The sequence below is a fragment of the Musa acuminata genome, chromosome BXJ2-8, assembly GCF_036884655.1.
Source record: "Musa acuminata AAA Group cultivar baxijiao chromosome BXJ2-8, Cavendish_Baxijiao_AAA, whole genome shotgun sequence".
Classification (NCBI taxonomy): Eukaryota; Viridiplantae; Streptophyta; class Magnoliopsida; order Zingiberales; family Musaceae; genus Musa; species Musa acuminata.
In genome coordinates, this window is record NC_088345.1 from 5,814,689 (window position 1) to 5,837,779 (window position 23,091).

Consider the following 23,091-nt stretch of genomic DNA (forward strand, 5'->3'; position numbering starts at 1 on the left):
TTAAATGCATAGTGGGCTTAATATTAGCTAAATGACAGATAAAAATAATTAATATTCACTTATTAGCGTATAATACTTTGCATCAAACTAACTTCAAAAGTTTTAAAATAACCTCTTTGAAGTTTGGAAAAGCACATTGTATAGCTTGCTCAAAGACCTGAAAATAAGAACCATAAAATAGCAAATGCTTCTAGTCAAATGTAAAAGCAAAGCTAGAGACAGAACATTGCACAGCTTGCTCAAAGATCCACAGTAGTAGCAGAAATATTGAATCACACATGTCACAAAACAAAGTTTCAGTGTTGTCACTTTTTTAGACCCATTAAGTGCTAATAACACTCATATTGTTAACTAACATCAGTTTTGTGGCGGTTATTGCAAAAAAAAATAATATGCATAGTCCTGCTAAAGAAACTTATTCATCTAGTTAAAAAAATCTTGAATGAAATTCACTACTACACAGTTATCAAACTCAACCTCAAAGATTCACCAACTTTAAGTTTAATATTTGCTATCTTATTGAAGCAATTTGTTATAATAATAAACAAAGTATGAAAACTAATTTACTGATACATGAACTTATGAGAATTTTCAAGTTTGCTTAAACATGATAAGCATATATCCTGTTACCATGTATGAAGACTCATGATGCTGAACTTCATAATGCAAGCATGTGGTACAGCAAAAAGATAGCACATACTCCATCAAGACAGCAAAGCAAATCCTATGGCCTATTCTACAGTTTTTAATGGAACAATTTACTGGCTAACCTCTGACATGTATCACCATAATGTCACTTCAAGATCGAAACAGGACACCAATGCAACTCTTAACTGATCAGTTCTCAAAGCAAAGTTTTGAGGTCACTTGGTATATGCATAGGATGAATTCTTAGTCAAGAGAGTCAGCCTATCACTTTTTTCAGTAAGAAACTCAATGATACAAAACAATATTAGTCTACCTACAACAAAGAATTCTATGTCATTGTGTAATGTCTTAGGTATTGGTGATATTACCTTCTACAGCAAGAGTTTGTCTTGCTGTCTGACCACCAGGCCCTAAGGTACTTAAATGCCCAAAAGAAGTTAAATACCCAATATGCCAAGTGGGTTGAGTTTCCCAACGAATACTCTTATGTAATTAAACATTGTTTTTACACTCAGAACAAAGCTACTAATTCCCTTAATCGAATTTCTACAATTCTATCTACCATGAGTGTTAAGTTCATAGGATTCAAGCGATTAAAAGAAGAGTATATACCCAGTGTCCAGACTTTAGTCACGTATATCAAGAAGTCTAAGAATGAAAACCGTTGTGAACATATGGACTTTATTCTTAGGGATAGTTACTTTTTTCGATCTACTAGATTGTATGTTCCTCGATCCTCCCTTCAAGACTTGTTTGGGAAATGCACACAGGTGGATTAGCAGGTCACCTAGGCTAAGATAAGACCATTGCATTAATCGAGGATAGATTTTATTGATCTTCCTTAAAGCGAGATGTTGCTCGAGTAGTGTCATAGTGTCGCACCTGTCAAATTGCCAAGACTCGCAAACACAATACTGGCCTAAATACCACATTACTCATTCTGCATTCACCATGACAAGATGTGAGCTTAGATTCTATTCTAGTTGTTGTTGATTGATTTTAAAAAATGACCCACTTTATCCTATGTAACAAGACCAACGATGCCTCATACATTGCTAAAATTGTTCTTTTAAGAAGTGATTAAATTACATGACTTGCCCTTAACAATGGTGTCTGATATGGATGTAAAATTTGTTAGTTACTTTTGGAAAACTTTGTAGAGACTGTTTGGTACAATATTGAAGTTCTCTTCAGCCTTTCACCCTAAGACTGATGGTCAAACTAAGGAACCATTCTTTGGGAAATCTTCTTAGATGTTTAGTTGGAGAGAAACCCAAAAATTCGAACTTAACCTTACCCATTGTATAATTTAAATACAATAACTCAGAGTCAACCGCTCCATCGGAAAAAGCTTGTTTCAAACTGTTCTCGGCTATTACTTGCACGGCTATTGAACTTGCACCACTTCCACTTGACTATCATGCCTCAAAATCAGCTTACTCCTTCGCTCAACATATGTACGATTTGCATGCCAAGATTCGACGTTAATTGCTCTAAGTAATGAAAGTTACAAACTTATTGCTAATGCACACCATAGAAGTCAAGAGTTCCAAGTTGGTGATTATGTTTGGTTCATGTTCGCCCTAAGATATTCCCTAAAAACTCATTCAAAAGTTTAAATGCTCGAGCCATTGATCCTTTCCCCATTATCCAAAAACTAGGATCTAATGCAATATTTGCTTGATTTACATTTCGACTTAAATTTTAGTCTAGTTTTTAATGTGGAAGATTTAACTCCATATCATGGTACTTTTGAGTCTCCTTTGTCAACCGATGTTCCTATAAGTGGCAATCCACCCAAAGCACCAATTCTCCCACAACACAAGGATGACGTAAGGGTCATTCTTGATAACTACCTTATTACGTCTGCTACTAGCATTACTCAACACTTTCTTGTCAAGTGGCATGATCGTTTAGCTTACAATGGCATTTGGATTACTTTGGAGGAACTTCGTGACTTTGCACCAGACTTATTAGACCAATACCTTCCAGATCACTCTCCAGGGTCGAGTTCTTTTCCACTAGGAGAGAATGATAAAAAATCATCTAACTTTACAAAAGATTTGAGAAAAGATTATTTTTGACAAAGAAATCGACAAAAAGTCATCAATCAGTTGGCTTAGAAATTCTAAGAGTTGTGTTGAAAATTAAAAAGTCTTTTAGTCTTTCTAAGGACTTCTTTTGTATTAAGTACGCTCATTTACTATTTCGGTGTCCTATAAGTCATATTATGTATTTCTAAAAGGCATACTAAGTCCCTAGGAGATTACTCTTGAGAATCATTGTCTTCATTAATTGTACCAAGGCTCCTAAACCCCTATAAATAGTGGAGTTTGTCAATGAATCAAACACTTTACATTTGACTGAAACGAATTGCATCTTCTCTAGTCTCTTAATCTCCTCTCTTATCTCACATTTTTCTCTCTCTCTTCCCCTCTCTTCCTCTCTACTTCTCTACTCTGTTCTACATCAATACCACTCTCTTGAAAAAGTTGGAATGAATCAGAACCAGTTTGGTCTTATTACTTAGCTACTTTAGGCAAGACAAAGTTCCATGTCACATCCCTTTTATGGAATGACAAAATTTCAACTGTAATTTTTTTATTACAATGGTAAGTTCATAAGAAATTTAAAAGTAGACTATAAGTGTATTGATCATTGTGGTGCTATGGCTACTAGCATTCGCAGCTAAAAATAAAAAACCTGATTGCTAACTGGCGGAGACATAGTTGATATTGGTGGTGGTGATTCACAACAATCAGACTAAAACTACAAGAAATAAACATCAGAATACACGATGCCTTTGTTGCATCAAACACCAAGCATGCTCACTATAAGTAACTTATCCAGCAAAACTTCATAATTCTTGCAATCTAGAAAAGAACTATGCAACGATTCTTAAAGTCCAAAACCCATGCTGAAACTGTTCACCTTCATTAGGCACAAAATGGCCTCAAATGTAAAAGTTTGTTCCCAGAAATACAAAATATGAATAATAGCTAGTGGTACTGGCGCATATACTAAGGCTCATATGGTGGAAATTTAACTGTAAAAGATTGCGGATGCTCATAAAAATCGCTAGGTTAAAAGCAAAATGCCCAAAAAAATTATCAGCATGCCTCTTTTCATTAAGCTGAATATAACATGCATGCTTTTGCCTTTTGCTTGAAGGACACTTCTGTAATATATTGATCTGAAAGTTGAGATGCCATTTTCAGAAAGTATTCAAAACTAAACATATTGTCAATCACATCATGAGTCATCGAGTCTCATGACCTTATGACTTCTCCAGGTTAGAAACACAAGCCAATTGTAGCATTCCAAAATTGTTTTGCTATATTTACTTCATATAAGAAGTATCCTTCCAACTATTTCTGGTCAAAACTATGGGATCCTTTCTGCCACTAGATTTATTTAAGGGTATCTTCACTTGGTAATCAAAAGATGGCTGTTTCCTTTCTTATTGTATATGAAAAGGCTATGGCCTTCCTGACTCATAATCTGAACTGGTCTTCTTCTCCCTCAGTCAGTACCGAACATCTTCAATTAGAGGTCTGCTTTATACATGTCCCACATCACAAAGAATTTAACTTTAATTATCAACTAGTATGTCTCTATCCGCAAATACAACCACTTGTTATTCTGAGTTCCAGGGGTACCAGATATATCTTTTTAAAATCCTCATCTCTGCTACCTGAACCATAGAAAAATTGGCCCTCAAATTATCTTGTGAGTTTATATCTAACTTAAAAGACATCCAAGGGACACAACAACCTAGAACCTAGATGCCTCCCTCTACATTTAAACCGCCTCATTTTATTTTATGAGCATTATGTCTCTAAACTCTAATCATGCCTTTTATAAGCAATCAATCCAAAATACTAATTATTTCAGCAATTGGTGATTTTTTACTACCTACTCATTCTATATTGATTCAAGCATTACCAGCAGAAAGGTGGTGCCAAACTGCAGCTTGTATGGCAGAGAGGAGAGGGAGAGTAAATAAGAACAGGGACCGAAGAGAAAAGGGGAGACAGGACAGCAGCCGCAAGGCACGTTTCACCACAAAAAGAAGAGAGGAGGTGAGAGAAGGGTGAAGGAAAAAACAAGAGAGGACACTGACAACAAGCTGAACACCAATGCAGAGAGAGGAGAAAGAAAAGGGAGGGAAGAGAAGAAGTGTACCAGATAGAGTAGAGGGTAGAGGAGCTGACCGACGATGGAAACATGGAAACTCGAATCCAATAGGGTACAATGCAAATAGATGGAAGGCTCCAAGCGAGTGTCAGAGAGAGAGAGAGAGAGAGAGAGAGAGGGAGCTCGGGTTGGAGGATAAAAGCAATTGACTTGGATCCCACGCGATGGATCATACTCGAGGGGATTTTCGTATGAAGCCCAGGTGACTGCTTGGTACACCTAGCACTTCAACTGAAGTGCTAACCTATGAACCGTAGAAGCACTCAAGCAAGGCCCTTGATTGAGCACATACACGAACGCTCAAGCACTTCTTAAAACACTGGGTAACATTTTGATGGTTCATTGCTTTTACAAAGAACTTCCATACAGGCAAAATAAAAATAGGGAGCAGATGATCAAACTCATAAGAAATATCAAATGGTTTGGTATTTTCATGGCAAATCAGTTCATACTCACTGTTGGAATTTGTACATTTGTCAAATATACTAGAACTTGTTTAATCTCTTATTTTACAGTCTTGATCAGAATGTTTCCAAAAGAAAAGGTAACACAGGCCACTCCTTGCTTGCTCTACCCCTATGTTCTTGTATGTCTCTACCTATCTCACTTAATTACTCAAGCTCCACCCCTTGTCTCTCTGACATCTACTGCTACAGCAAATCATTAAGGCCTTGGCCAATATAATACACCAGTCAGCCATTGATTTGCCTGGAACTTGGTTATATGCATCCGATCAACTAGGTTATTAAGACAGCCTCACGATGGGCTTGACAAAATTATATAATCAAATGCTATCTAAAGCCAACTTTACATACATGATGCCAAGTGTCTGTCCAACAAAATTAGATGACAGAGAACCTATGAATCCATAAAGCTAGTCCACTTGGCAAGTACAACCAGCTTCCTAGTTTCAGTTCAAGTTATACCAAGCAAGCATTTCGCTGAGTATGAAAATGAATCTTGAAGCTTAGAGAAACCAAGTTCTATGTTGATCTAATAGTCAAGTGCTAATGTGGCAACAGCAACTAGAAAAGAAGGAAGCATACATTACTTAGCTCTTTCTCTGATGCATGAAGCCGTTCCAAAGAGAGCAAGTAACGAACCCATAGTTCACCAACCCATGTACAATTCTTTGTGGCTCTAGAATATACACTTCTCAGAATGGCAGGAACCTGAAGCAAAAATAGCCAATTATGTCATCATCACATCTGCCATAATGTTTAATAAAAAACAGTAAAATGGAAACACCTTCAAGGTTCTGTCCAAATCACTAGAATACCGTAGCCATAAGTCACTAGATATTGGAAACAGTGCAACAGCACGCTCATACAAGATTTGAACACGTGCAGGGTCTCCAGAAGATTCCTCAAACTTTATATAGTTCTGTTAGCAAATGTGACAGAAAGAGTTCAGCTAGCAGTAACTGGAAACACAGTAGAAGATAACTGAAAATAAGGAGCAGTATCAACTAAGATTCAAACAAAAGTGAGACCCATGAAAAATTTTCAAGAACACCTTGTCAAACAAACAAGCAATTAAAAGCTAGATGTAAGATGCATGTTCATTTAGAAACTGTGTGCGACTAGGATTGTGTGAGATATGCTTTTTGGACATTGTCACTATACCTACAAATAGTGTCCCAACCTGAAGATATCATGCCAGAGAAAGGAGTCATACAGGGTATGGGCACATATTCTCCAGTTCATTTAAGGTCAAACATGCCTCTTAGCCATTGGCTCGCATGAGCAATATGTGTCACCATTAGGGACTCCAGCAGAGGCTTAGCAGCAATGGATACGGAAAACCTGGTCAAAAAGCAACTCCATATTGCATAAATTTCAAAAACGATATTTACATTAACCATCACTCTAGCAAACATGTGTCAAATATCTACATTTTCTATAGTACTTACCTTTAACACTTTGCTAATTTGACTAAATGCAATTAAATATAAACCTAAATATTATTGTCAACAAGACATCCAAATAAGCCTTAGTAGTACTACCAACCTTCTCTCTTCAGTTAAATGAACACCTATGCCATAATGATATAGAGCACCAAAATCCAAATCACTATCTAAACTAGCTTCTGCTAGAAAGAAGCGTCGCACTATATACTGCAAGCATATTTACCTTCAACATGAACTTCACTAAGCAACATAAGAAAATTTATTTGTAGTTCTTCTCTTAACCTATTCAAAGTAACAAACTACCACTAAGCCAATCTTTAAAAAAAGAGTACAAAGTGCAAACAATTAAATGGTAAATAAAACAGAGGCAGTTAGACATTTGATAAAGAAATTGTACAACCGTATCAAAGCTAAATTGCAGAAACAAAAAGAAACAAATGCAGAATACAGTAACCATAACCATCTATCCTGGAAGTAGGATTTTCTATATCAAAATTAACAGTTACCAGCATGCTTAATATTTTACTCAAATTCCATTTTCTCAAGTGCCACAACTACCTCCATTGTCATCCATCTATAGTTAAAATTAAACATACAAACAATAAAAGAGGCAACCCACAAACATATCACACAGAAAAAATATATATATAAAGAGGTACTGGATGCAGATACATAATGATGCTCTCATAGAAAAGCATGCAAAAAGAGTTCCTAGATAGATATTGACTTGCATCAAGTGTACATAATTCAACGGTCATATTAGTCCTATCATAGACATACAGTCTGACAGTAGTCACAGACATCATACGAGAAGGATCAAGTAACATAATTTTTTAAAAATAGCCCTTTTGAGAAAATCATGGGCTAAGGGCAGCGGCAAAATCTGAAGAAGAAAGCCAACGATATTGGATCAGTGAACAATCAGCTCATACTCAACAATGTTAGCAAACATGCATGATACTAGAAAAAAAATTCCAGAAACGTTCAAAATAATTTTGAGGCTTCTAAAGACCCAACTATTCCTTCTTGTGGGACATTTCAGTCAAGGTTTTAAATTTCGAATGATATTGCCCGCTATCAGGCAGAACACTTGATATAGCCCCGTATCGAATGATACGAGGCTGTCTCGGGCGGTAATGGTCGATTTCGACTGTGACCGCCCGCTACCGGGCGATATCAGCCTAGCTGCGACGAGGGAAGAAGAAGAGAGAGAATCGAAAGAACCTTGACGTGTCCCGATCCGACGCCGCCCTCCCTCGACGATCTCGATCTATGAGGTAACGGCCAGGCGACGACTAGAGCAGCGAAAGAGGTGGTCTCCTTCATAGCCTTGTCTACGAAGGAGACCACCTCTTTCGCTGAAGGCCGAAGGCGTCTGCGGCCTTCGACGTCTTCGCCAAACGCCGCAGATGAGGAGATGAAGGAGACTGCATTCTTCTCATCGTCTAAGGCGACGAGGAGAAGAGGAGGAGACGACATCGTCGAGGCAACGTACGCCTCCTTTTTAAATTTTTTATATTATTTCTTTATATTATATTATATATATATATAGATGTACCGCTTGATATTCCCTAGCATACCGAACAGTACTCTCGTACCATACCGTACCGAGCAAAGCTCGATACACCGGTACGGTACGAAATTTCAATCCTTATCCTCAGTCCAAGCGTCTTGTTAAATTCTCCAATAGAATTGCATTGCTTCTAAAACTTTAACTTAAATAGTCACATGGTAACCTTTATAGAAGGAACTTAATCCAAAAGAAGAAAAAAATTAGCAAAAATAAACCATCAACAAGATATACAAATATAAATAAAAAAATAAAATGTAACAATCTGTACTATAATTCCTAATAAAAAACAAGAAGAAAATAACAGCACAGAGATAATGGTATGTCAGCAAATGATTCTCATTCAATAAAACTTCACAGTACCATGAACTGTTGAAGCCTCTCAGAATCAGATGCATCATGATTAGAAATTTGTTCTTCATATTGCTTACGAGCATTATAAACTTCAATTGCTTTTTTATAAGCAGAAATAATATTTGTAGGAACACCATCAAACTCAGAGTTTGCGTCATTATGATTCCCTTGTTCAGCTTCCCAAAGCTTATAATCCCTTAGTGTTGATCTTAAATCAACCAAAGGAACAGATAATTGGCGATGATATAGATTCCGAACACGGTGAGTTTGTTTTTCTTTTTCCTAATAAGAAGGAAGAGTTTAGTTAGGAAAGAAATAACAGTCTAAAACAAATAGGAGCATGCCAAAAAAAATATTTTGTGCCTATGATATTGACCTCATTCTCATTGTCACCCATAATTAGACATATAGCTTGTTCAAAGTTTCTGTATGCCTCCCATATTTTATTGCCTTCAATGATATGCAACCCAGCAGCAGTAAGAGCACGCTCAAATAACTGTCTCATCTTTGAAACACCATCTGGTGAACATCGAGATATTGAAGCATCATGTTCTTGAACAAAATTTATATAATCACACCATAGAGGTACAGACTGCATTGGAAGGATAGCTAAAATTAGGAAACAGATACTGACAAAGTGTACTTATCAAACTTTGGCTGCTTTGTGGTTAGTAACCCAACATACCAAATATTCTTGCACAGCACGTTCGTAAAGCTTCTCAACTTCAGTGAAAGCTTCAGAACTGTTTAAAAATGTTCTTATAAAACATGAATTAATACATATTTAATTCCAAATATACAGAATTAGAAACAAGAAACAAAATACTCATTCAAATATTAAAAAAGTCTTCTAATGTACAGGTTACATCAGCAAGCATGCATTGAATTAACTTAGGTCTGCATTCATATTGGTCATTTTAATAAAAGAGACAAGGATAACAACAGTTAACTAAGAAGGGTGATGATGTAATTGAAAATTAATTTTAGGCACTTAGAACCTGTGCAAGGCCTGAATTGTCTACAACAATATGAAAGATACTAGAACTACCAACACGAGAGAAGCACCAGAATATAAAATAGTGCAAATAGGACATGCACAATCACAATACATAAAAGTTTCATTTGAAATTTAATTAATAAGAAGAATGCATGGGTTTTTATTTTATCTATCCTAGGATAGAATAGAAGGAAGGGCACACCCAGGCACAGTTTAAAGATTCAGCTAAAACTTAGAAGTCAGGCCTAAAGGGACTAATTACAGCTGGTAATCAATGAAAACTTGTCCAGTCTGGTTGGTTTCAGCTGAAACCAACTCATTGGACTAGGCATCACTTGGCTTTGCCTAGTATCAGAAGTTCTGATGGTTTCAGCTCAATTAATGACTCATCCAGTTTCATCCATGAAAATGGATCACTCAACATTGTATGTAGTTTTCTCACAGAATTTTACAATTTAGGCCTCTTCTCGCCCACCTTTCTCCGATTTTGCCTTTTCTTTGCAGGTTCCTTGCATTAAACTATTTATCTTTAATTTACTAGGTCTTAAGGCCGGTTTGAATCTCTTCATCAATTTTTGATAGAATCACACAGAAATCTTCTCTCATTGGTTGGCTATGTTCCATAATAATAGTGGCCAAGAGCAGTAGGTACCACCAAGATAGAAAAGAATGAGACAATACAATGATAACTTTCATGGCACTAAAAAAGGAAGATCATAATAACAAAGAAACATAAATAAAGATACAAGTTCTCAAATTCCTTCAGAAGGCCATTGTGTAAATTTAGCTTCTGATACACATAATATGACAATGTAGAAATAATCATACAGGTGATCATGAGAATCCACTATGAAATGAATGCAACATATCATTTTAAGGATCCTTAATAGCATTCTGGTCATTACATGGCACTATGTACGTACAAAAGGAGTGGCATTACCTGAATGCAGAATTAGTTAAAGCACTCAAATATGACATGAACTGGCAACATGTAAAATTTATTCAAAATCTAGCAGTGGACTTTAAAGATTCCAATTTACCACAAAGGCTTATGACACATAACACCTTTCTGAAAGACTCAACAAAAAGAATTGAGATCAAACACTTATGTCAACACAATCATCAACCTAGGTAACTGGGCGCGGAGGGACATGGCTAAGCCACATTCATGTCTCTGAACTTTTGAAACCCTCCAGCCCACTTAACCAAGAGGTAGCATGGTTAACAAATTTGGTTTTAATGTGACTGTGGAAAACTTTAGGATTCATTTACTGAATAAGGTATGAATTAGTTTAACTTCTACTAGAAATCAAGTGCAGCTTGCAATGTCAGTGGAGCTTAAAAACAGCTCAGGGAATTGTGGTCTAAGTTTCAACCATGTGTTATATACTAGTGTGGCCTATAAGAAAAGGAAAAATATAATAGGAGAATTGGAGGAAAATAGCTGTTCCTTCAGAGTTTCAGTTGTCAAATGCATATTTCTATGGGTTATGTACCTAAGTCTGCAAGAAATGCAAAAGTGAATGTGATCAGCGGCTATTACTGGTAAATCCCTAAACATAGCTTATGAGCAGAAAAAATCTATGTAGCCAACTCCAAATAATTGAGACATTACAGCTGTGTGAAAAAAGTTATAAAGTCATTCTGATTGTAGATTCTGTTAATGAATAAATGCATTAGATACTATTTTGTACTTTGACATCTTATGCGGCTCAAATGCAATTAAAATTTATTGTTTAACCTAGGTCGATGAGCATGAACAGATGACGCATAGAATCTTGATACAGTTGCCTAGCGCACAGATGAGAGAAATTTGCATTATAACATGAACAAACCCTAAATTCAAGTGAAGGTAGAAAGCATCTACCTCGTGCACAATGAGACATCATCTTTTATCCACTCCTGCCACATCTCTGAGCTCAAGGGGAACCGCTCATTCATCGATTCCCTCGCCTGCCGCAGCTGCTTTAGACGTCCAAACTTCCGCAAGCACTGAATGTACTGCACAAGAGAACGAAAGCGATCAAGGCACGGTGACCAAGCCTCCTACAGAGTACATAAATGCGGCCATTTACAAGCAACAATATCATCGACGACGGGATTACCTGGACGTTGGTGTCGTAGTCGAAGGGATTCTCAGCGAGGGATTTCTCTAGGCTTTTGATCCGTAGGTCCTCCGCGGCCTCGTCATCGTCGTCGGAAGAGGAGGAAGAGGAGTCGGAGTTAAGGTTCCTGTCCTCCTGCTCCGCTAGGGTTTCTTCCATTGCGATCACAACCTCGGGCGGACTTCTTCCTTCCCGCACTCCCTCTCCCACTCTGGTTCCCATGGGAATGATAAAGAAAGGCCCAATTCTATCTCTTTGGTTCGACCCACGACAGCGTGTTGACTTATATAGACCGAGATCGGGACTCGGGTTGTTTCCGGGCCTGCGCAGGAAGCCCTCTTTCGAGTTTGCACGTGACATGTACACGAGTTATGATGAAAGATGAGGTGGGCCCGCGCGGAGCCCCTCAATTCTGGCGCAGTGTGCATAGGAAGGTGTATTTTGAGATATCTGATACAGTATAACGTGTTGTAGAGAGTATAATTTGTTTGATTTTGTTTATTTTATATATTAATGATATAATTTTTAGATATTTGAGTCACTGTTATACATAGGACTTGAAACTTATATTTACAAATATTATATTTGATTTTTCTTTTTATTTTAGGGATGATCCTCTATGATTTCTAATGGAACCCTATGAGTGAGTGATATTGAAGCCTTTGATAGTTCACTGAGATTTAGGTTCAAGGAGACAATAGTTGAAGAGGAGGGTGGAATTGATTCTAATATCCACACTGCATGCATGCGATATTGTTGAGACAATATATGTATTGTCATGAAAGAAGATGGGACTGATGTTGGATGCATTAGTGCTTTGTACAGATGAAGAGAAGAAACATTATGTTAGTTGGGTATGCAATATATAATGTCTACAGTAACTACAATACATGCTTTTAGATGAATAAGATTTCTCATTACATTTGTGGTTTTATGTAGGTATTTCAAGACTTTGATGGATTTAGGAAAGATGTGAAAGGGTATTATTGATCCTACAAATTTTTGGGATTAAGCTTCTCTTTTTTTTTCTTTTTGAGAACTATAATGAAATACTGCCACTAATATTGAACTCAGAATATTAGCACCAAATTCATCCAAACAAATCTCCTTATGTAACTTACCTTGCAACCACTAGAGATCTGGATTTGTACATGTATGAAAGCCAGGATGGATCCTTATGTACTGAAGCTTTAAAGAGTTAAAAATGAAGAACACAAGCACATTCTTAGAAACCTGCAAAAGCAAGTATGTTGGTGGCTTTATATGCTAAATCTTAAATATGGTACTTCAAAACATAGTTTTCCATGATAGTATTGGCCGATAGAGAATAACTTCAAGTAAATCTGGCAGATTCATTCTGCACTTTGAAGAAAACAATGGGAAATCAGAAATTTCCAGTCAGAGGAACAAACAACATAAAAATCATGACAAGCAGTTTAGAAATGAAACTTGGCTACCAATAAATACCTTCCACACTGATCAAGAGGTACAACTTGATGACCAGCATCCGAGGAAGTATCTCAGACTGAGCTTTCATGACATAAGGCGACCAGAACGAGCGATGACATTTATCTGGCACGTCATTCCCGGATCTTTTGGACCCCTACCCAGCGAGCATAGTCAACCCATCTGCTCAATAGGAAATTTGAACATTCAACCACGGAAATACACAAATGCCTCAAAAGAGATACTTGGGCAGCAAGCGTGGCCGAAAAAAAAAAGGGGGAACTTACAGCAGGGATCCCAAAAATGTGTTTCCGGTACGAACTGCAAAGCATAGTGCACTCAGTGCTAGCTTCTGGTTGTGGAGTAAGGGCTCCAGAATGCGTTGTTCTATGACACCTGCCAATACTTGATACCTGTGGAGCATAGAATTTTATGCTAACTAACCAAATTGCAGCTGAAGCCACATTTAAAATATTGATGTGAAAGCTGTTCATTATTATATCTCAGGAAGTGATCATAAACTAAACCATATTTTTTGGAAGACCATATGAAGGTACAATCAGGCAATAAACAGTTGAGTAAACGACTACTAGTGTATTTTAGGAACCATATCCATAGCGTCCACTGCTCGAAAAAAAGTTTCTCAGGTATACATATGAAATTGCTGGTAGGCATCTTGAGAAGAGAACTAGGAAATCTGAACATATCTCGAGTCCTTCAAAGCAATGGGACCTCTAGGGTGTGACAATACTTCAAATGCTTTTATTTTCAGACAGATTGCTACTTACGACTCCTATTTTAGACATGAATTAGGTCATTAGGAATCACCTTTGGAATATACAAGTGTCTGCTTAATTGAAGATTTATGGGATTATTTTTATTTAAAAATCTTTTTTTATTTGCCGAAATGGGACATATATTATATTGTGAAAAACAAATTGTTGTCCTTCATATCAAGTATCTAAGTAATGATAATTACCATAATGATGACTCAAAAAAAGCACACTGCGAAGGAGTACTTGCATTTAAATTTGTTGGTCAAGAAAGTATATGTAAATAAGGTTTTAAAAAAGCAAAGGAAGCACTTAGCTTTGTTGATTTATAAGTATTTTAACCATGAGGAATACATTGCTAAAAAAAATTGAAAATGTAAAAAGATAAAATAAATAGTGAACTCTAAGTTGAAAGACATGACATATAAACTTCACCCAGCCATTAAGATGTAATTATAACCAACAATTTACTCCACTTAGCTATGAAAACAGCTTATCATGTAAACATTTTGTTAACAACTTAAGCTAAACTAACAAGTTGTCAAAACAGATAAACAATAAAAGAGCAATGAGAAAAGTTATTTGAATTTTCATTCATACCTAAGGTTGCTTGAAACAGCCATGTAGACTCCATAGGCAACACTAGTTGATAATATGGGCACATCTTCTGCTTCAACACCAAAATCCTTGTCAATTGCTTTCCTCATATTGATCAAAGCATTGGTTATACCAGTACCAATCTGTAAACCATTCGATACAACTGTCAGGCAACATGTTTCAACATGAATTAATTGATAACTTCTTGTAAGCATCAAAATAACTTTTAAACTCATGCCAAATTTTATATGAAACACAACTAATAGCAATTATGTTACAATATATAGTATACATAAGAGAGAGACATTCTACACCTACTTTGTCCAACATGGTAAAACCCAGCCCATGGATGTGTTCAAAATTCCTTCCCAACAATATCTCACCCCTTTGATGTGGTCAAGTTGCCATCCCAAATACATCCCCCAAAAAACATCTAAAAGGAGTGCATATTATTATTATTACCCAATTCTTTGTCAAGTTTGTAGTTTTGGACCAAATGAATGCCGAAAGAACTCTATATAAAAGATATAAACCACACTTTATATGCTGATCAGCAGTAATACAGTAAACTGGATTATATATCTGGTTAATTGTGGCTCGCTACTGCTAACCCACTCAACTAGAAGTGTAAGGTAAAGGAATTTCATAAACAACTCATCTGCTCAACCAAAAACCCATCCATGATTACTAAGTACAACAATGATTTAACATCTCAGCAACGAAAAACCCACCCACGATAAATAAATAGGATAATTGTCTAACCTCTGGCCAACCAAAAGCCTCTCCGTGATCCTCATAGTGGAACATTCATATGTTTCTTTTTTTGACTTACTCAAAAGGTTTGGCCTGACATGAAGCAACCTGAATATTTCCATCCTTACTTGAGCAAGAAAAGATACATAGGTCCACAACTGATTGACTAAGCCAATAACTGAGACATTGGTATCAGATTTTCAGTAAAAAGTTTCAAAAGATTTCAGGCCAAAAGGTAGTAGACCTTACATAGGCAGGCCTTATTTATTTCAAGTTCAGAAAGGAAGGCCAAATTTGTGAATTTTCATCTTTTCTTTGATTTTTTCGTTCGCAGACAATCTTGACTTCAAATTCAAAAGATGAATATATATGGAACAGAAAATATTGCTGCACATGAAAATTGAGGTCCTCTATGAACATGTGATATCATCAAATTTATGACCAAAAAAAAAATAAACGGGATGAGAATTTATAGTAGTCAGTATAAATGGGATTAAGAATTGTGTCAAGACAAGCAAAAATAGATGCCAGTTGTACTACTTACTCTCTAGGTGCTTCTCAGATGCATGGAGCACCAAATTATTTGTGATCCAAAATCCAAATACCATTTTGGCTTTTCAGTAGGGAAGACATGTAGTAAACGCCATCAAAACAGTCCAAGTTATTTCTGAGGCAATTTGGAAGATCTCTGATATACTCTATGGAAGGGGTTTTCAACCCACAACATTCAATTTCATAGTGCTCCACAGGGAAATTTTAAAAACACAATCCATTTTATTGGAAACTTTGTTGGAGAACATACAAGATTCAATAGCCTTGATTAGAATTAAGTTACCATAGCTTGGTGTGAACTCGAGAAAAAGGAAAGAAAAATGCTAAATATTTCATGAAAATGCCTTAAAGCTGGACAAATATTGCATACCAGAGATGCACTTGTCCCAACGATGAAAAGCTTAGATCCATTTCTCTGTGAGAGAGACAATAATTAAATGAATATTTTAAGTGCACTCAGCAAAAAGGAACAACTCCTTGCTTCTCAAAACTAAGCCAACCATAATAGTTGATCAAAAAATTTTGTTAATTTACCATAATTGCACCAACTCTCTGTAAGAATGAGTATGATGTTCCAGCCAAAGCAACCTGGTAAAAGAAGGATTGCCATTTATAAATACAACTAACGAAAATTTTTCTTTGAATTAATCAACAAGTGAGAAACATCATTCACCTGAAAAGCATTATCAGGACAGTTATAAAAGAACTTTGCAATAGGTCCAGCATTGAATTGAAGAGGTGGTCGTAGAGAGACCGTTGGAGCAGGAAGCCAGACAAGCATAAAATCAGCAACTATGGCCATTACCTAAGCAACAGTAATTATCATGAAATGAAGAAAAAACAACTTAGGGAAACAATTGATGTTAAATATAGCATTAAATATGTATGACATCGAAGAAATCCTATCATCAATCAGCTGACTTGCCTTAAAGTTTTATAACAAGCCAATTTCTTGACAAGGTTGCCTAAGCCAGAAGTATCAAGTATTGAACAGTTGCCATGGGGAAATGTAAGGATTGCATCATGTCCAGGCTAGTGATTCTTAACTTTCAAGGATTTGCATATATCTTGAAAGAAATGCCAAGGGAAAAATCAGGGAGAGTTGATAATCCTTATTCTCAGCATGATAATAATAGTTACGTAAAGTCTAAAACAGGATTTCAAAACTGATTAACTTGGTATAGTTTGGTAAAGTTCGGCTTACATTACCGGTCCAACTGTCAATCGGTGTGTGAAGTAGCCCAAACTGGGTAGTCCAGTCTGGTTCCTATGTATATGTATATAATGTAGCCCAAACAGCTTAAAAGCTAATCTGGATGGCTATGGTGGCTGCTAGGGCTTGCAAGATGTGGTCTGCCTATCCAGTACATTTCCTCCTCTTCCTTCTTCTTCTTCTTCCTCTTCCTTCTTCCTCCCTTCCTCTCCCTGCCCAACAGTATTGCAGTATGCACCAGCATAGTGACACACAATATGCCAGTATAGCTCGGACCTGGACTTGTACAGGTTCAGTGGCCAGTAAGTGAATCCTTGGTCTTTAAAAAAAAAATGACATAAACAAGAAGAAATATGATAGAATCACTATTTCATATTTAAATGATTAGGAAACAAGGTTATGAAATAAGGTTTTACTGTTTTACATATTAATATTTAATATGTGGATCTCAGGAAACAAGGTTTTCTGTGTATGTGGTGCATAATTGAATGCAATATGCTGCTCTAGATAGTAATAATGTGTAAGGCCGACAATAACATCATTCGCTTGCCTTCTTCCTAAAAGACAGTAGCATATCCCCTTCAAAGCCTATATGTTTATCTAAGAAATATTTTAATATTTACTCATAGAAGTACTCCTATAATTATCACAAAATTGAGTGCTTCATAATATTGTGTAAGGCCAACAATAACATCTTTCGCTTGCCTTCTTCCTAAAAGACAGTAGCATATCCCCTTCAAAGCTTATTATGTTTATCTGAAATATTTTAATATTTACTCATAGAAGTACTCTTATATTTATAACAAAAATGAGTGCTTCATCTTGAGCCTTTACTTGTGTAATTTGAGGTATCCCTACACAAATCAATGGTGGGAGAAGATCGATGTGGTCAACTCAAATAGTTGAGACATCACAACTTGTAGTTGTCATGGTAGATTGTTTATCACTCCTCCCTTTACCCTTTCATCTTTGTTCGGAACTATGGCAAACAATGAACATTATAACAATGATAATTGCAAATAAAGCAATAGCATCAAGACAAATGGTCTACACGACAACAATAGAGTCTCTGTTTCACAGTCATAATTGGATTTTGGCATCTTTCCTCCTTCAGTTGTTCCTTTTTTCCTCCTATGGTTACCATTTGCAGAAATTCTTGGCTTCCTTCCACATATTCTCTTCTTTTGCATCTTTTTAAGGTTGAAAAATGAGTTGGGATTGACAAATACTAGCTTAATCTACAGTTGATCTGTCTAGTTTTGATCAATTCATGAAAAAAAAGATCACAAATTTGGTTGGAATCAGATCAACCTAGACTAATACAACTACATATCAGGCAAAATATACTGGGATCAGATAATATGGATAAATTAAGCCCCTGATTAATCTTTGCAAAAGTAATTTGTTTAACAAAACCTTATATCTATGTACAATTTTGAAGGCCTTAATTAATTGTTTGACAACATTGTAGTTAAAAGATTGTGAGAAAGCAATCAAAGCAAGAGATAAACATACTAATAGCCCAATCAGGTCACCCATGCTCTATATAATTCAATCAATTTTAGAGCAAGAAAGAAAAAACATAAAACAACAAAGCATAGAGTTGTATTGTATCCTTTCCTTTGTTGTGCTTTTATATATTCCTTTCCAGAAAAATTGTAAATGCAAGTTCATAGGGTGATTTGCCTTTATGCTTAAAATTAACCTTGCAGTATCTCTTCAATCACATGCTATATCCACAAGTCTTTAGTTATCATTTAATAGATTTGTTGGCAATTTTTACCTTTTCTGCTTGCAGAGGAGTTTACATCAAGCTAACAGAAAGAGCATGCAGAATTATTTACAAAAAAGAACAAAGGGTAAAAAATAAAGGCTACATTTTCTATGTCTACATTTCAACAGTATAGTAACTGAAAACAGAATATGAAGAAGAAAATAATTCCATAAGAAACCATACCACATCTGCAAAAACAAAATCTAATTCCTTCATAAAATTCTCTCTGCGACGTTCCCACTCTGCAGCTGTCTGAAAAAGGCAAGTTAATAAATTAGTATCTTTGGAGTAAAATCTTCTAGAAATGAAAATATTTTTTATTAATGGGGAGAATAGTAATCCAAGAAAAACAAATAAAATAATATTAGGTTTCTCTGCATTTGCATGAACTCAAAAATAAGAGAACATGTTATTAAAAAGATAACAAATCACAATTTAGGTAGTTTATCTTATTGTAACAAAATTAGTAATTTGTGCAAATTTTACCTCTCTATATGAAATTAAACATCATGATGTAATTAGAAATAGATAAATATATCGGTAGTTTCTTAGTTATCACTGATTAAACATTTAAAGAAAAAGGAAATATTTTACAGTGAAAGAAAATAAAAATCTTTTACAGATGAGGTGGACTCTAAGCAAGAAAAAGTCATCAAACACTCAAACACATGAAAGTACAGTTGTAGAAAACTGACATACATATGATGATGATTAGATATTAATTCTGTTAAAATTCTGGAGCATAAGAGTAACAGTGATCTAAAAGTAAAATTGATTTGTTACTAACCATCATCTTCTTTACTGTTTATTCACTCCCTCATTAGTGTCTCATACTGAATTACTTGATATTATTTTTCCAAAGCAAATATTAGTGTTATTATTACCTAATTTCTGTTGTAAACCTACTCCAACAATAGAACTTCAATTATATCTTAATTCAATTTAGCTAAAATGGTCATATATGGCATCTTCTTAATTTGTTACTATTTACTATTTTCAATTGTGCAATCCTGTCTAAATCGTAGTCTGCAAATTAAATCCAACCTAATTCACCTGGACCACCTCAGCAATGTGACCTCTAGATAGCAAAGATTAGATACTGTAATTGAGCAAATTGAACCACCTGTGCCCCTGAAAGGCACAAAAGTTCGAAATTAATACTCGAATTAATAAAGTTCAGTTGTCTCCCAATTCCCTAAAGCATCAGACATGACTATTATCCTTTTCTCGAAGTGAGACATAGACATCCTCAAAAAGACATAAGCATAAGATGCAAAAGAAAGGACAAGAAAACTTTCAAATTACACAAAATTTCAGATAAAAGCCTCTAAAACCTAAGATCCTGTAATAAAAGAATAATTTACAAAGAAAACAAAGAAGCAAGAATGACTAAATCAAATAAATGACTCCTTCATTACTAATATTTTAAGCTTGAAGCTGAACAATCTATTGCAACTGAAAAAAATTCTTCATACTTGTTCATTAAATTACAAAAATGAAAACCTGCAATATTAAGAAGAAATAAAACTGCGAGTGGGTTTTACCCTCAGATTCTCAGGCATCAATGGTGCATTGAACACTTATGCACCAACTGAAAAAGCCATCAATAATGAGCTGCCACAGAAGTGAATCAATATAATTTAGGCCAGACTAAATTAAGATTGAACTTTCGATTTGTGTACAGTGATTTTCTTCATTAACTTCACAGATGTTCAAGAGTTAATTCAGGAGACCAAATACAGAACAAAAAAAAAAAAAAGTCTCTAGATGAGTTCCCATTCTTACCTGATCACAAAAACCCCTAATCATTTAGGAAAGCTTTGAAAAAAAAGGCTTATCTTAGAAGATAAGGCCTCATCAAAGAGAGAACAAAGCTAATATGTGGCTCTTGTTTCTCTTATAGATCCCTAAATTAACTTAAACAAGGACTTAAGCTTATACTTGAGACAAAACATAGAATTTTGTTCTAATAGCCCCAGTCATATTTATTCTTTCTGTTTTACTAATCTCCCTAGTTTAATAAATTTTCTGTTTTTTTACCAGAAATTTTGTGTCAAATCTTTTCCAACTGCAAAATATCAACAGTTTCTGTATAATCAGCTTATACTAGCTATAGTTCATAATTTTCCTAATTTTCTACTGGCATAATCTGTTTTTTCCTGCAGAAAACTATCCAGCAGACCTCATATAGGGAGCTCTTACTGTCAATGCTACCATGATAGGCAGAACACAATCATTAATCTTCTCTTTATGTACATAAGAAGAACAAGTGCAACTTCTGTTCAATTTTATACAACTTTCTCACTTATTGTGCAAGAAAAAAATGGAAATGTATGGCTAATTTCCCCTAATTTACAACAGAAAGTTAATCCACAGATTATAACCACAAAGAAGATCATTGAAAGCACAACATTATATTTCCTTACTCAAGACAGTTCGATTCTTGTAGAATGAAGACCAACTCTTTGTTAAACATCAGTCTCACCAATCAAGAAAGTGAGTTATTCTAAATAGATTTTCTAACTAAGAATCAGGAATTCCGTTCAAGTTGCATCATCCAGAATGAACCTCATTAGTTATCTCACAGAGGTGCAAGTAGATAGAACAAAAAGGCATCAAACCGTTTTCTGATACAGAAGTGTCGAGAAATGGTGATTATGGACTAGAGACATACATTTTCAGCCAAAAGAAGATCGGAAACAAACCAGAATTTTGTAAACTGAGAATAGACAAAAACAACGTAAGCAGGAAAATGAGCAACAGGAAAAATCGAGAACAAAAAACAAGCAGTATGTTAACCATAAAATGTATACAGCCTACAGCATGAGAAAGAAAATCGCTAAAATTAGCAAAAATAAGTCACCAAATTAATCAAAACTCCATCTACAAGAATGGAACAAAGAACAACCTTAAGACTACATAGGAGACCTCATCAATTTCTCATTAAAAAATCCACATTAAGACCTCATCAGGGGAAGAACCACCCAATGGTGAACCACCTTACGGTCATCCGAAGAGAAGATGGAATAGAAGAAGAAAGGACCTTGGTGAAGATGCCGACGCCACACTCTATGGCGACCTTAGCCAAGAAGAGGTCATCGGCCAGGAGCCGTTCCTTAAACCCCCCGAATTGGAGCAGCCACCGGAAGACCGGCGATTTCTCGAGCTCAAAGAACCGCTGCACGATTGACCCAGGGATCCGCCCGGCCTCGATCGCGGCCGCCAAGTCCTTCGGGAGGCTCTCCAGCGTCCGCCCTGCCTCGGCCAGCACGAGCAGCGCCTCCGACCGGTTCTTCCGCCCCGAGCTCCCATCCTCTCCATCACCGTCGCCGCTGCCGCCGCCTCCGCCTCCGCCCTCGCCGCCTCCACCGCCGCCTGATCGTACGGTCACGGGGCGGCGGGCGGAGGAGGGGAGGGAGATCTTGATGCGGCGTGGAGGGAGGGAGCGGGAGAAGAAGCGGACGGTGAGGGGCGACGCGAGGGGGTGTGAAGGGAGGCGGTGGGAGAGGGAGGAGGAAACTCGCAGGCTGGTGGGTCCCGCTGCGCCTGGAGCAGCGGCCGCCATCGTCGGGCCAGAGATCGGCGAGGAATGGCCGGTTGGTTTGCGGTGGGCGGGAGGACGGCCCCATCTCCACCTCGATGCCTATAACAGTCCGTTACCCGTTTTATTTCTCGGTTGACTCAGAACTTGGACCCAACAAACAAAGAGACGCTGGACAACAAGTCAGCACGACCGACAAAGCCCTGAAACATATCCAGGGTGATGTCTCCTTTCACAGTACTTGATTTGTGGGCTCGACACGTCATCTCGACACCTTCTTCGTGATTGAGCCTTATGTGGCCTGAATCAAAGACAGAGATTATTGAATGTGCCCAACCACACGTAGCTAATGCGGTTAAGAACCGCCCGCCGGGGATCAGGAACGGGATAATGTTCCACTTTTCATGTTTGATCCCCGACGTTTCACCTCATCCTCTGTGGCTCTCAGAAGCCTGATATGTGGAGCCCACAGGAGCAGATGAAGCCACGTAAGGCTGGACTCGTAAACCTTTAGCGTAAACTACAAGGACAAATGTAGGTGGGTCCACTGGATGTTAAGAGATGATAGTTTGTTGTCATTGGACGTTGTTGGTGGATCGTATTCCCGAGGGTGTAGCATTACTTCTCTGCTTGACGCATGTCACCATCCCGAGTCAGCAAGG

General features: G+C 36.7%; 2 protein-coding genes across 8 annotated transcripts in view; both read right to left on the minus strand.

Annotated features, from left to right (window-relative positions):
- Positions 1-13,265, minus strand: part of LOC135618891 (uncharacterized) — a 28,813-nt gene extending 15,548 nt beyond the window's left edge. Inside the window, exons 1-10 of one of the 5 annotated variants that reach the window (XM_065120291.1) lie at positions 13,248-13,265; positions 12,902-13,013; positions 11,781-12,102; positions 11,543-11,676; positions 9,364-9,436; positions 9,055-9,270; positions 8,688-8,960; positions 6,094-6,228; positions 5,892-6,017; positions 113-157 (exon numbers count right to left, since the gene is read on the minus strand). In XM_065120291.1, the coding sequence (XP_064976363.1) occupies positions 113-157; positions 5,892-6,017; positions 6,094-6,228; positions 8,688-8,960; positions 9,055-9,270; positions 9,364-9,436; positions 11,543-11,676; positions 11,781-12,102; positions 12,902-12,933 (1,356 nt within the window). In that variant the 5' untranslated portion in view covers positions 12,934-13,013; positions 13,248-13,265. Of the gene's footprint in view, positions 1-112; positions 158-5,891; positions 6,018-6,093; positions 6,229-8,687; positions 8,961-9,054; positions 9,271-9,363; positions 9,437-11,542; positions 11,677-11,780; positions 12,224-12,901; positions 13,014-13,247 lie in introns of those variants that run through there. The other 4 variants (XR_010489198.1, XM_065120290.1, XM_065120292.1 and 1 more) reach the window with 4 other exon arrangements.
- LOC135582509 (protein RETICULATA-RELATED 4, chloroplastic-like) lies at positions 12,859-22,521 on the minus strand. 3 transcript variants are annotated; one of them, XR_010489200.1, is made up of 9 exons: positions 21,932-22,521; positions 19,072-19,140; positions 16,575-16,706; positions 16,436-16,489; positions 16,272-16,316; positions 14,600-14,739; positions 13,514-13,639; positions 13,248-13,409; positions 12,859-13,013 (listed from the first exon to the last, which is right to left on the minus strand). XR_010489200.1 is itself a non-coding variant. In XM_065120295.1 (8 exons), the coding sequence occupies exons 1-8, from the start codon at positions 22,451-22,453 to the stop codon at positions 13,361-13,363; spliced, it is 1,137 nt and encodes a 378-aa protein (XP_064976367.1). In that variant the 5' UTR covers positions 22,454-22,521; the 3' UTR covers positions 13,015-13,360. The 3 variants fall into 3 exon arrangements, 1 of the variants encoding a protein (XP_064976367.1); XR_010489199.1 differs by lacking the exon at positions 12,859-13,013 and adding an exon at positions 13,015-13,137; XM_065120295.1 differs by lacking the exon at positions 12,859-13,013 and having other exon boundaries at positions 13,015-13,409.
- Between the last annotated feature and the right edge of the window lie 570 nt (positions 22,522-23,091).